This window comes from Engraulis encrasicolus, chromosome 3 (genome assembly GCF_034702125.1).
Source record: "Engraulis encrasicolus isolate BLACKSEA-1 chromosome 3, IST_EnEncr_1.0, whole genome shotgun sequence".
In the NCBI taxonomy this organism is placed as follows: domain Eukaryota; kingdom Metazoa; phylum Chordata; class Actinopteri; order Clupeiformes; family Engraulidae; genus Engraulis; species Engraulis encrasicolus.
In genome coordinates, this window is record NC_085859.1 from 36916898 (window position 1) to 36929174 (window position 12277).

General features: G+C 45.5%; 1 protein-coding gene across 2 annotated transcripts in view; it reads right to left on the reverse strand.

Annotated features, from left to right (window-relative positions):
• LOC134446073 (retinoic acid receptor RXR-alpha-B-like) overlaps positions 1 to 9977 on the reverse strand; it is a 116213-nt gene extending 106236 nt beyond the window's left edge. For both annotated transcript variants that reach the window (XM_063195330.1, XM_063195329.1), the window contains exon 1: positions 9742 to 9977. In XM_063195330.1, the coding sequence (XP_063051400.1) occupies positions 9742 to 9769 (28 nt within the window). In that variant the 5' untranslated portion in view covers positions 9770 to 9977. The remainder of the gene's footprint in view (positions 1 to 9741) is intronic.
• Positions 9978 to 12277: the final 2300 nt, after the last annotated feature.

Below are 12277 nucleotides of genomic sequence, written 5' to 3' on the forward strand. Positions count from 1 at the left end.
CCAGGCTGCACCCAGTCCCCTACTACACACACACACATGCCCAACCAGGGGCGTGGCAGCAAATTGTGGGCCCTCTGTACAATCAGTTCCAATGGACCCCCCACCCCGCCGCCACCACCACTACATAAATTGGACTATGTGTGGGCCCCTCATATAAATGGGGCCCTGGTGACTCAAGTCACACTCTGCCCCCCTGTACGACAGCCCTGTGCCCAGACGCCACACCCTCCTCCATGCCCACCAATCTGTTACTTGAGGCTCTCTGTAACGTCATAGCAATGGTGTTATGATCTTCAGTCTTTTCAGCAAGGAGTGAATGGGTCCGTGGGCCCGTGTGCGCCAAGAGGAGACATGTAGAGAACTCCCTCTCCTCTCCTTCTGCTTTTTCCCCTGCCCACCCTTCTCATGCAGCCCCTAGTTACACTCTTTTTTCTCTTCTCTTCTCCTCTCTTTTTCCCACCCCCATTCTCCCATGTCCACCCTTGTTCCTCTCTGCACCTTCCTCTCGTCATTTATCATCAATCCCTTTTAGGGATGCAAACGATTAATTGATTAATCGACTTTAATCGATTAAATCAATGCATTAATCGATTAAAAAACATTTCGCAATTAATCGACAATTCAACTGACAAGAGACCCAGGTGAAATGGGCATGTGAAGAGTGTGTGGGAAGAGGGGTGTGAATAGTGGGAATATTTAAATCACCCTTGGATTAAAGAATTGAAATAGAATTAATTTAAATGTGGTATTTCTCAATTTTTAATATCTCAATTTTTAATATTTCTTTTTAGATTGAGTAGTTTTTTTCAAGAAACATTGAGATTTCGGTGGTAAAACGCCGTTTATCAATTAATTGTAAGTCTATCGATAAGGCTATCAACTAATGATAAATGAATTAATCGATAATTTGAATCCCTAGTCCCTTTCTTCTCTCCTCCTACCCCCTGCATGTCACCTCCATCTCCCACTCCTTCTCTCACCTCATCTACCCTCTCCAGTCATTCTTCCCTCCTCTTCTCTCATCTTATTGGATATTGCTTTGTTTTCATTATAAACACAAAGAATGACAAAAGAGCTATGCAAGAGATAACGTGAAAGCGAACAAGACTTTTTCCCAACATGATTCCCTGATCTATGCCTTTTCCCTCCTCTTCCAGGCCACCTTTCCTCCTCTTCTCCTCCTCTCTCACGCCCCTGTCATGTTCTCACCTTTCCCTTTGCCCATCTACTCTCATTTCTCCCTCCCAAAAAGCAAAAAGCGTCCAAAGGCCAAAACACTGACTCAAGTTGGCCTAAACAGCGTGTCACTTCCAGTGGTGGGACGAACACATTAGCAGGCGGGTGTGAGAGCTCCATCTCTCCCCCCCTTGTACATGTACGTGCGCTGAGGAGTAAACTCAAGTCTAAACAGCGGGGAGCTCTCAGCTCAGGGGGCCCCGAGTGCACCTCACCCTATACCAACCCCAGAGAGAGAGAGAGAGGGAGAGAGAGAGAGAGAGAGAGAGAGAGGGAGAGAGAGAGAGAGAGAGCGAAAGTGAGAAAGCGAGAAAAAAAGTGGGAGAGCGCAAGAGAAAGCAAAAGTGTGTGTGTGCGTGCGTGCGTGCGTGCGTACTTGAGTGCGTGCATGGGTGCATGCGTACATGCGTACGTGTGTGTGGGAGAGAGAAGAGAGAGAACGTATATACACACTACCCCTCAAAATGAGACAGAGAGGGTTTGGGAGTGAGGGGAAGGGGGTTTAGGATTGGGGAGGAAGTGCAGTGAGAAAGAGGAGTTGGAGAGAGAAGAGAGAGAGGGAGAAATAGAGCGGCAACGTGAGAAGGGGTGTGTATATGATTGGGAAGGAAGTGTGTAGAGAAAGGGGGAGTCAGAAGGAAGAGTGAGTGAGAGAGAGCCAGAGGGAGAGAGCGGGGAGAATGGAGGGTAAACCTAGGGATGAAGTGAAAGGGTTGGATGTAAAGTAAATGGTTGAAAGTGGGAGAGCTGGGGAGAGAAAGAGCCAACGAGAGAGAGAGAGAGAGAGAGAGAGAGAGAGAGAGAGAGAGAGAGAGAGAGAGAGAGAGAGAGAGAGAGAGAGAGCGCAAAAGTAAGAAAGCGATAAAAAAATAGTGGGAGAGAGCACAAAAGAAAGCAAAAGCGTGTATGTGGGTGTGTGTGTGTGTGAGAGAGAGAGAGAGAGAGAGAGAGAGAGAGAGAGAGAGAGAGAGAGAGAGAGAGAGAGAGAGAGAGAGAGAATGAATATACACACTATCCCCTTAAAATGGAAAAAGTGATGAGGAGAGGAGTGGTGCAGTCGTCCACATGAAAAGAAGTGAGAGGGACTGGAGGGGATTTGGATGTGGATGTGGACGTGGATGTGGTCAGCACAGTACAACACACTGCAGAACAGTACTGGGGGATTCTGATTCTGAGACAAACTCACAATAATCAGCGGTCACTTTTCATCAATCAAAGAAATCAGTGTGTGTGTGTTTGTGTGTGTATGTGTGTGTGTGTGTGTGTGTGTGTGCGTGTGCGTGCATGCGTGCGTGTGCGTATCCACTCAGTTAGAGATCTGTGTGCATAAGTGTATGTGTGCACATGTGCGTGGGAGTGTTCATTCATCAGTGTGTGTGTGTGTGTGTGTTGAGACGGGGGGGTTGGGTATTGTGTGTGTATATTAGCCTGTACACCCCATGTGCTCCATTCAGGTGAGAAAGAGAGGGAGAACGAGAGTAATTGCCTCCATAGATAGAGAGAAAGATTGATAGCGAGAGCGAGAAAGAGAGAGAAAGAGACAGCGAGAGACAGTGAGAGAGGACGCGCTAGGATTTGGGAGATGACTATACTCATTCCTTTCATCCATTGAGATTGGTAGCCACGGGCCTTGGCTGACGGCCTGTTCTGGGATCAGCTGCAAGCTCATCCTCCCACTATGCGCCACTATTGCCCAACGATATTAAATCATAGCAGAAAATGAACATCCGATTTGCAGCAGCCATCGCGCACACACACAATAAAAACCAATACAATGTGATTCATTGGATTTAATCCAGGGAAGCGTCGATTGCTTGATTTCCTCCGAAATTGGATCATTCCTGTATGATTGAATAAACTACCTCACTGGGAATCCGGACAACGCCAACGCTCCATCAAGGCCAATGGGTCCCGTGCACCGTTGTGAAAGAAAGAGATGAATGCACTGATTCCTTTGTCTTTCCTTGTTTCAGAACTTTTTTTTCTCTTTCCTGTCACATTCCTGGATGTGACTCTTGATAGACTTAGACTTCGACTTCTTTATTGTCCATTAAACTTACATGAATGGAAAATTTGCTCTGGTGGTCGCAGAAGACACACAAGATAAAACGCACATCAGAGTCCGCATCCATTTCCCAAATGTATACATAGCCCATGCTCAACATCTTCAACTCAAAGGTCATGGTTTTAGGTTTATTTCCTTTTTGGTTGTTCCACAGGACGGAATTGTATTGTCCTCTCTTTTGTTTTATTAAAAAAAATAAGGGTTTTTTTAGCTTTTGCAAACTTTACTTGTGAGGTTATAATCCATGGACGGTCACCGAGCGAAATTAGAAGTGCTGTTCAAAATCTTGCACTTCGATGCGTCGAAATGATTTTGGAGGCATTCACAAAGTGGAAAAATAAACTACTTATCATGGCTGTAGTTAACGACCCATTGGTTTTCAACGCAATATTGTTCACACATAGAAACACACAGCAAACATATTACAATCTCCGAGTCCCAGCTGGAGATAAAATAATAGTAATATATATATATATACGTAAAACCAAACAGCAATAGATATATAACGTCACAGTTGGAGACCACCGCAATCAACAATAATCTACCAGAAAAGCAATATGACTTCCCTGGCATGAGTAGTTGGCGCAGCAGCGATGAAAATGTAATCTGCTTGGCAGCGCTGATCATGCCCATAAAGTGGTTAGGTGCCACCAGGGTCCCTGGCATGCTGGTAAGGAGGTGGGCGTATGGGGCCAATACTGGGGGTAGGGGTGGGGGAAGTGCTGCTGCTCGCCCATTGTACCGTCTGTAACTCAATATGGCCTCCTATAACCACATCGGTCCTCTTGGATTCATTCAGGGAACCGAGCTGTGCGGAGATATTGAACTTCAAACACTTCGCACTCCATTTTCCAAGAACTGATACAGGCATGCGGAATTCAGTTTCTCTGGACATTGTTCGAAAGCCTATGAAATTCTACTTCCTAACGGATAATCTGACATCAAAATCGACACTGAATGGGAATTTGTGTGTGTGTGTGTGTGTGTGTGTGTGTGTGTGTGTGTGTGTGTGTGTGTGTGTGTGTGTGTGTGTGTGTGTGTGTGTGTGTGTGTGTGTGTGTGCGTGCGTGTGTGAGAGTGTGTGTGAGAGAGAAGAGAGAGAACGTATATACACACTGTCCCCTTAAAATGGAAAAAGGGATGAGGAGAGGAGTCATGCAGTCGTTCACAAAAAAAATCTATGGTGTGTGTGTGTGTGTGTGTGTCCGTCTATTGGAAATATGTGTAGTGGAACAACACGATTCCAAAGGACCATTGTAAGGCATCTTCAGTGTGACAAGAAAATTATGGATTGCACGCTACTGCTTAGAAACATGCGTTGCGGTAGCAGTGGCATATAGTACACAATGTACACAAAGCACTGGGGGCTCCAGATTATGGAGTGCGCTGGAAACAGTGAATTACAGGACAGAGAGCAAATCATACACAGTAATTCAACCTGAAATGAACACGATTTTCAAAATGATTATGACCCACAACAACAAATTATTTCATTCAGTCTACTTTTGCATAACTGATTGCAGACACCACGCCGAGTTACAGCGCACTGTAAATCGTCGCTGTCCAGCGAAAACCACTTATCTCCACTTCTCATTGTGTTGATGTATTGATTTATAAAACCACATTTTCAAAAAAAAAAAATTGCAAAATTAAAGTTGGCTACTAAATTATTTATCATACACATATACCCATGGAGACTGACCAGTAGTACTGTCTTATATTTTATAATAAATAAAGAACGAACATAAAAAACTAAAAATAATAGTGGAGATAAGTGGTTTTCTTTGGACAGCGACGATATACTCATATAGGAAGTAATGCAGAGCAATAGTAGACATGGATATGCAGTAGCACACCTCTGTCACCGACAGAACTGCTGTCTTTGTCTTTTTCTCCTCTTCACTTTTTTCTCCCCCTCCCTCTTTCTCTTTCACTTTTTTTTGTCACACTCTCACTCTTTTTCCCTCTCCTCGTTTCACTGCATCTGCGCGTTTCAGCGAATGCGGATTTCATCTGAAAAATGTCTCCCATGTATGGAATGCTGATCAAATGAATGTTACATTTATTTGTGTGTGTGTGTGCATATTGATTGACGGGGGAGGCGTGGCTGTATTGGCTCCATGAACAATTCCTCACGTCATGCTTGCAGCCTTCAAGAAGCAAGTCAAGACTCTCCTCTCCTCTCTGACTGTCTACTACACTACATGCTTGAGCTGCCCAAGCTCCAGGCCAGACTCTTGCCATGGTGTGTGTGTGTGTGTGTGTGTGTGTGTGTGTGTGTGTGTGTGTGTGTGTGTGTGTGTGTGTGTGTGTGTGTGTGTGTGTGTGTGTGTGTGTGTGTGTGTACTGTACTTTACCTTACTTTACTAAAATATTAATACTAATAATAAATACTAACCCTTCTTTCCATCTGCACTTGTTGTTCAGTATTCTTCCTGTGCACTTGTCTCTGCTGGTGATGTTGGCTATGATTATGATCTCGTCTGTGTAAGTCCCTTTGGTTATAAAGCATCTGCCAAATGCAATGCAATGTAATGCAATGTAATATGTCGTTCTTTTTCTTCACACCAACGACCTCCAGTACAGTACTGTACTGTATATCCACACCCAAGTCACTGTGTCTTTCCCTCAGGGCCTCCTCACCCAGGATTTTACCGTACAGCGTACGCTATGGCATGAATGGAGCACAGCACAGCACAGCACAGCATAGGGTAAATATGAAAATATGCAAAAAGATGAATTAGCCTCGCAAATGCCCCCATTTTAATGCTAATGTATGCCTTGTTTATTTTGGGGTTTCGTGATAGAGGACAGTGCATTCACTCACATACATTAACCTAGCCTGCACGCACGCACACACGCGCACACTCGCACACGTACAAACGTACACACACAGTGAAAGAGAGTGAGAGAGAGAGAGAGAGAGAGAGAGAGAGAGAGAGCGAGAGAGAGACACAGAGAGCGAGAGAACACACAAACAAAAACACACACAAACATGCACACACATGCATGTACATAGAACATATCCCTCGTCCCCATAGTGAAAACACATATCCATCACCCGTGTAACACAAGAACACATTCATCATCAATTTTGCACACCAATGCGTATACTGTACACACACTCATTCATTCAACGTCACTCACACATGCCCAAACAAACACATACTTCATCTCTCTCGCTCTACCCCAGGACACACACACACACACACACACACACACACACAATCACATAATCACACACACACACACACACACATACACACACACACACACACACACACACACACACACACACACACACACACACACACACACACACACACAGACACGCACACACACACACACACACACATACACACACACACACACACACACACACACACACACACACACACACACACACACACACACGCACACACACACAATCATACACATATTAGGTCATGCTGCAAGTGCAGTTCCATTAGACAGCTGTAAATCAGGCCAGATCGTTCATCTTACTCTCTTTCATTCTCTCTCTCTCCTCTCTCTCTCGCACACACGCACGCACACACACACACATGCACAAACGCACACACACACAAACCCTTGCACACACACACACACGGTACATGTCTGTCACACACGTACACACACACACACACACACTTACATACACACACACACATACACACACACTACATTGGGTGGCACTTGTGCTGCAGCTCCATTAGACAGCTGTAAATCAGGGGTGATAAGCCGCCATGTCCATTACAGCGCCGCTTTGTGTCTCTTTGCATTCATAGTAAAAGTGTATCTCCCTCTCTCTCTCTCTCTCCCTCTCTCTCTCCGTCTCTCTCTCTCGTATACCCTTCACCCGTTCTCCTCCACTCCTCCAATCATTCCTTCATCCCTCCGCTTTGTGTGTCTTTGCATTCATAGCAAACGCGTATCACTCTCTCTCTATCCCTCTCTCTCTCTCTCTCTCTCTCATATACCCTTCACCCGTTCTCCTCCACTCCTCCACTCAGTCCTTCATCCCTCTATCCCATCCCCATCTGGGCCAAATGCTTCTTACACAAGACGAGAGGGGTAGAGGGGGAGGGGGATGTAGTACGACACATTGCTACATAGACAAAAAAAGAGTTTAGTTTGTAAGGAAGGGCAACTAAATCATACCCCTGGATTGAATCACATTCCCATGTCAGAATTACAACTGAAGATGTTTCTCTGTGGAAGGAAGAAATGGAACGTCTTTACAACAACGCAATACAACTTGTTAATTGCCATTCTGGTAACAGCCAAAATATAACAGGGGCTGTGTGTTAAAAAATGAAGTGACATTTGACTAAGATGAGCTGAACGAAGAGGTTTTTTTTTTTTTTTTAAACTGCTACATGAGACGTGTGTCATATTATGCAAGGAGGACTGTCATTGTGAGGTCACTAGTATTATACCCATGGACCAGTCACCACACACACACACACACACACACACACACACACACACACACACACACACACACACACACACACACACACACACAATCCCTGGTTATTCACCCACAACATGTGTTTTTACATCGCCACAATAACACTGACCCAAACACAAGTAAGTGTCCCCAACTCACCCTCATCTCAGGAAAAGTCCAACCACCTAATGCCAAAAGTTACAATTTGACCCCCCTATCCAGCAGCCACTCGGCATTCTAGAGGTCTAGTGTGACCTTAAGAACCTCAACCCTAGTCCACTTATGACCTTGAAACTTCAAAAAACCAGACGCCAGACACAAGGCCACAAACGCCCGCAATAACCAGCAATGAACGCCAGCAGTATGGGCAGAATGATGCATGCTGCTGCCTGAGACATTTTCGTGAGCTTACTTTTTAAACCCAGTCTGAACTCATTTCTGTCGATTGACAATGGAGTTATTGCAATAGCGGTGCAATCCTCGACGCGTTTTTAAGCACTGTTGCTCAGGCGAAGTGACATGTTTTTGTGCAGTCTGTGCAGGAGGTGTTTCCCAGCGTTGGCAACAGCGCCTTGAACGTGCTCTGCCGAACTCCCCCCTCTGGTTCACCGTCTGTGCAGAGCTGGAAGGTGTCTGGGAAATCCTGTCACTTTAAGCAATTAACTTTCCCCCTTTAAAGACTCTCCAATAAAAATGACAGCTGCAGACCTTCACAAAGGACTAATCACGACTTCAGAAACGCAAAACTGCCGCGCAGTAAACCCAAACAGCCTGGCTTTTTATTGGGGCGGTCGCTGAAAGGGCCGTTCCTGCTCCAGCAATGCGAGCCGGGCTCTCATTAACGACCGTGGACTTGGGAGGCGCGGGAAGGGGGTCCAGCTCCGACAGTTAAAAAAAACTCCTTGCGAAATTTCCTTTCTCAAAAATGCCAATAAAACTGTACGAATAGGGGGACTTGGCTTTCACAACAGACTTGACATTTCACGGGTGCCATAAACTACTGAAAACAAGCAACATTCCAACGAAATGACGCACAGCTATAGTCAAAAGTTGCATTATATTTTGTTTCAACGCCACACACCTTGTTTGTAAGACCTGTTGGGCAAAACACTGCATTAAGTTGGTTACATGTTCAGTTTTGAAACTGGTCCTACCAGTATCGCTCAACTACCTGTGTCTGAACAAACAATATTCTCAACATATAGTTAATTTGTTTACAGCAAAAGCTCTGCTTCAGACTGTCGCGTCAGATAAACATTTAAGTTACAGAAACGAGTGAAAACCAGCCCGATATGGCCATTACGCAATATCAGGCGTTCGATTGTATTCCAGAACTCCCCGTGCCCCCTAACGCCAAACTCTCCGTTCAACATTCACCATATGAGTGTAGTTCTACCCGATATCTTCATGCTGTAATAAGTCGCTGAAAGAGTCTGGGTCTTGTGATTTGCCACAGATCACTCAGAAATGTGTCCGTGCGCTGCGGAAACTCAAGCGCGTGCTACTGATGACAGTGGAAGAAGGGTGCGTTCTTCGCATGCAGCTTAAGACAAATGTGTCAAATAGCAAACACTAACTGTACACATCCCTGTTTGAGGGTGGTAAATTGAGCGTAGATTTCACCCTGCCTTGTCCTGTACACTGAACGTGAATCGTGTCGGCCAATGTACTCCTGGCCACGCCAACCCCGGTACAATGTACACAATGTGTCCTGTATCTTGCACAGACAAATAGCTGCCTCCGCGAGACAACACGAACTGCGAATGCCAAGAGGAGTTTCCAGGTGTCTTCTTGCAGACCAGTTTTGACGAGTAGTAATACACTGTTAATACCAAGTGTTTTTCATCAGAGAGCGAAGTCAAAAGACGCAAACACAATGCAAACTGGGCATAGAAGCAGTAGCGAACGAGCCGTTCGAGGCCATCCCTCTCAACAGTGACTCTGGAGTTAACAGAAAGCACGTTTTGTAAAAAGCAAGCAAACTCACCTAAAGACAGAAAAGGTTTGGTTTCCATGTTAGCTCATGCCAGCGGAATTTCCCAGAAAGAGAGGGACCCCGTAGCCTACTCCCGTAAGCAGGGCTTGCAGTGACCCAATGGCCGTTGCTGGGTGGGTGACCGTGACAGTCTAAAGTCTGAATTCCGCTGTCAAAATCTACTTCGTACAACTCAACTCAGCTGCTTTCACTCGGCGGGCGCTGCGCGCTGTGCTCTCTCTATGCGCTCCTCATTCCTCGCCTGCCCTACCTCCACCAGCCAGCCCTACACATGGGGACGCGCCCGGGGGGTACTCCGACTGCCGCTAGTACACACGCAGCGACGACTTCAGCAAAGCTCATTCAGTATTTGTGTTGGTGTGTGTGGGTGTGTGCGGCGCGCACGTGTGTGCATCCTCCAGACCAAAGCGCACGAGGTCGTGCTCCATTCATCCCTTTCCTCAGTGACTTAGAGATCTGACGCTGCAAGCAACAAGTTGTTCCACACTCTCACAAAAATTATTTCGACATAAATAATGACATGTTATGTACAATTATATAATACTCTGTCTCCCAAAATAATGTGAACAATGTGGAAAAAATTGAAAATAAACATTGATCCGCCAGTGACACATAGCACGGAGAAGAGCAGAAGCTAAAAATAAATTACAGGCCTATTAAAATTAACATTTGTCTGTAATCTAATCTAATGTGATAGCTCTCATTATGAAGAACTCATTCTGCACAAGTCGAGACACAATTTGCAAAACAGCTTTGAAATGGTTTTGGGCAATAGTCTGGCCTTTTGGTCGGTTAATTAGCCTTGGAAAAAGAGACTTCATAATATCCTTTACACAAAGCCCTTATCCTGTCTTTTGTGTCCTGGCTCGCACTCAGAGTGAAAGCACCAGCATGTCTTCATCCTGTGCCTGCATGTCCTCAATTATCCTGCATATAGTTCTACTGCAGCGGATAAATTATTGACTATGCAACAAACATCACATTTGATTTGAAAAGGCCTGGAATATAACACAGGTCCCTGGGGGATTCTTTAAAGTGAAACTAAATAATTTGCAATCTAGTGAAATGCACTAATAGCCTTCGAATCTGTCCAAAGACGTTTATTTAAAATAATATATATTTTTTTGCTAATCAAGTCTTACAGATGTTTCATCATCTCTGATCATTTAAGATCCAAGGCACACTCAGGGTTTTCCTCTCAGGCCTGTTGTACTGCTGGGTTGCTAGTTTCTTTATGTGTCTTGCATGTCTGACTATCTTCCGTGTCTGACTTCCTTGCATGTCTGTGTATCCTGTAGTATGTCTGCCTATCTTGCATTTCTACCCAGTCTTGCCTATCTTGCATGCTTGCAGTACTGTGTATCTTGCATGCTAACTTGTCTGCCTCTATCTTGCATGTCATGTACAACCGTGCATGCCTTGCCTGCCTTGCATGGGTGTGTAGAGTGGTACACCCTATAATTGTTTGCCTATCTATTTTGCATGTGTCCGTGTAATACCTTGACTGTCTTCGCCTGGCTGTGTTGCGTGTGCGCGTAGGGTGGTGGTGCGGCCTAATTGTTTGCCTAATCTATCGTGCATGTGTCTGTGTAGTATCTTCCACGTCTTGCATGTGTGGTGCATGTAGCGGCCTAATTTGTCTGCCTATCCATTTTGCATGTGTATAGTATCTTGCATATATGTGTGTTGCCTCTGTGTAGTATCTTCCACGTCTTGCATGTGCGGTGCATGTAGCGGCCTATTTTTTCTGCCTATCTGTCTTCTATGTGTATAGTATCTTGAATATGTGTGTTGTGTCCTGCATGTGAGATGCACGTAGCGGTGCGGCCTAATTGTCTTGCATGCCAGCAGCGTTGCGTGCCCAGAGTATCTGTGCCGTTGGCTTCCCCCCCCGTGCGGGCAGCCCCTGCAGCTGGCCTGTGTGGGTGGGTGTGATGTGATGAGATGAAGGGGGGGAATCCATCATTAATTAATGTGTCGATGCGGTGGCGGTAACCAGGACCACCGACAGAGGCGGACAAAGGGGTATGTTGCCCCAGGCCCAGGGAGATAGGGGGCCCAGAATTGGGTCCCCATATGTATTGGGTAGGGGGCCCTTTCAGATTACTTTGTCCGGGCCCAGCAAGAGCTGTCAGCGGCCCTGGTGGCAACATTAAGGGGATCCAGAGCCATCCAGGGGCATTATGAGGGGCGCCTCATCACAGTGCTGTGAGCAGCAGCAGCAGCAGTGGGAGTAGCACCAGCAAAAGCAGCCACAGCAACAGGGGTGAATTTCTCGAAACCAAAGTTGCTTACTACATTAGCTACTTCGTTGCTTTCAATGCATTTTCCCATTGGCAACTACCAAAGTTGCTAACAGGCTAACAACTTCCCTTTTGAGAAACTCACCCCAGAGTTGTATAAAGTAGAAGTACTCTTACAGATGTAATTACAACACTAGTAGTATGATATTACATGGTTTCAACTATGTAGTGTCATACTACTACTGTTGTTATTACATCTTTAAGAGTACTTCTACTTTTACTTT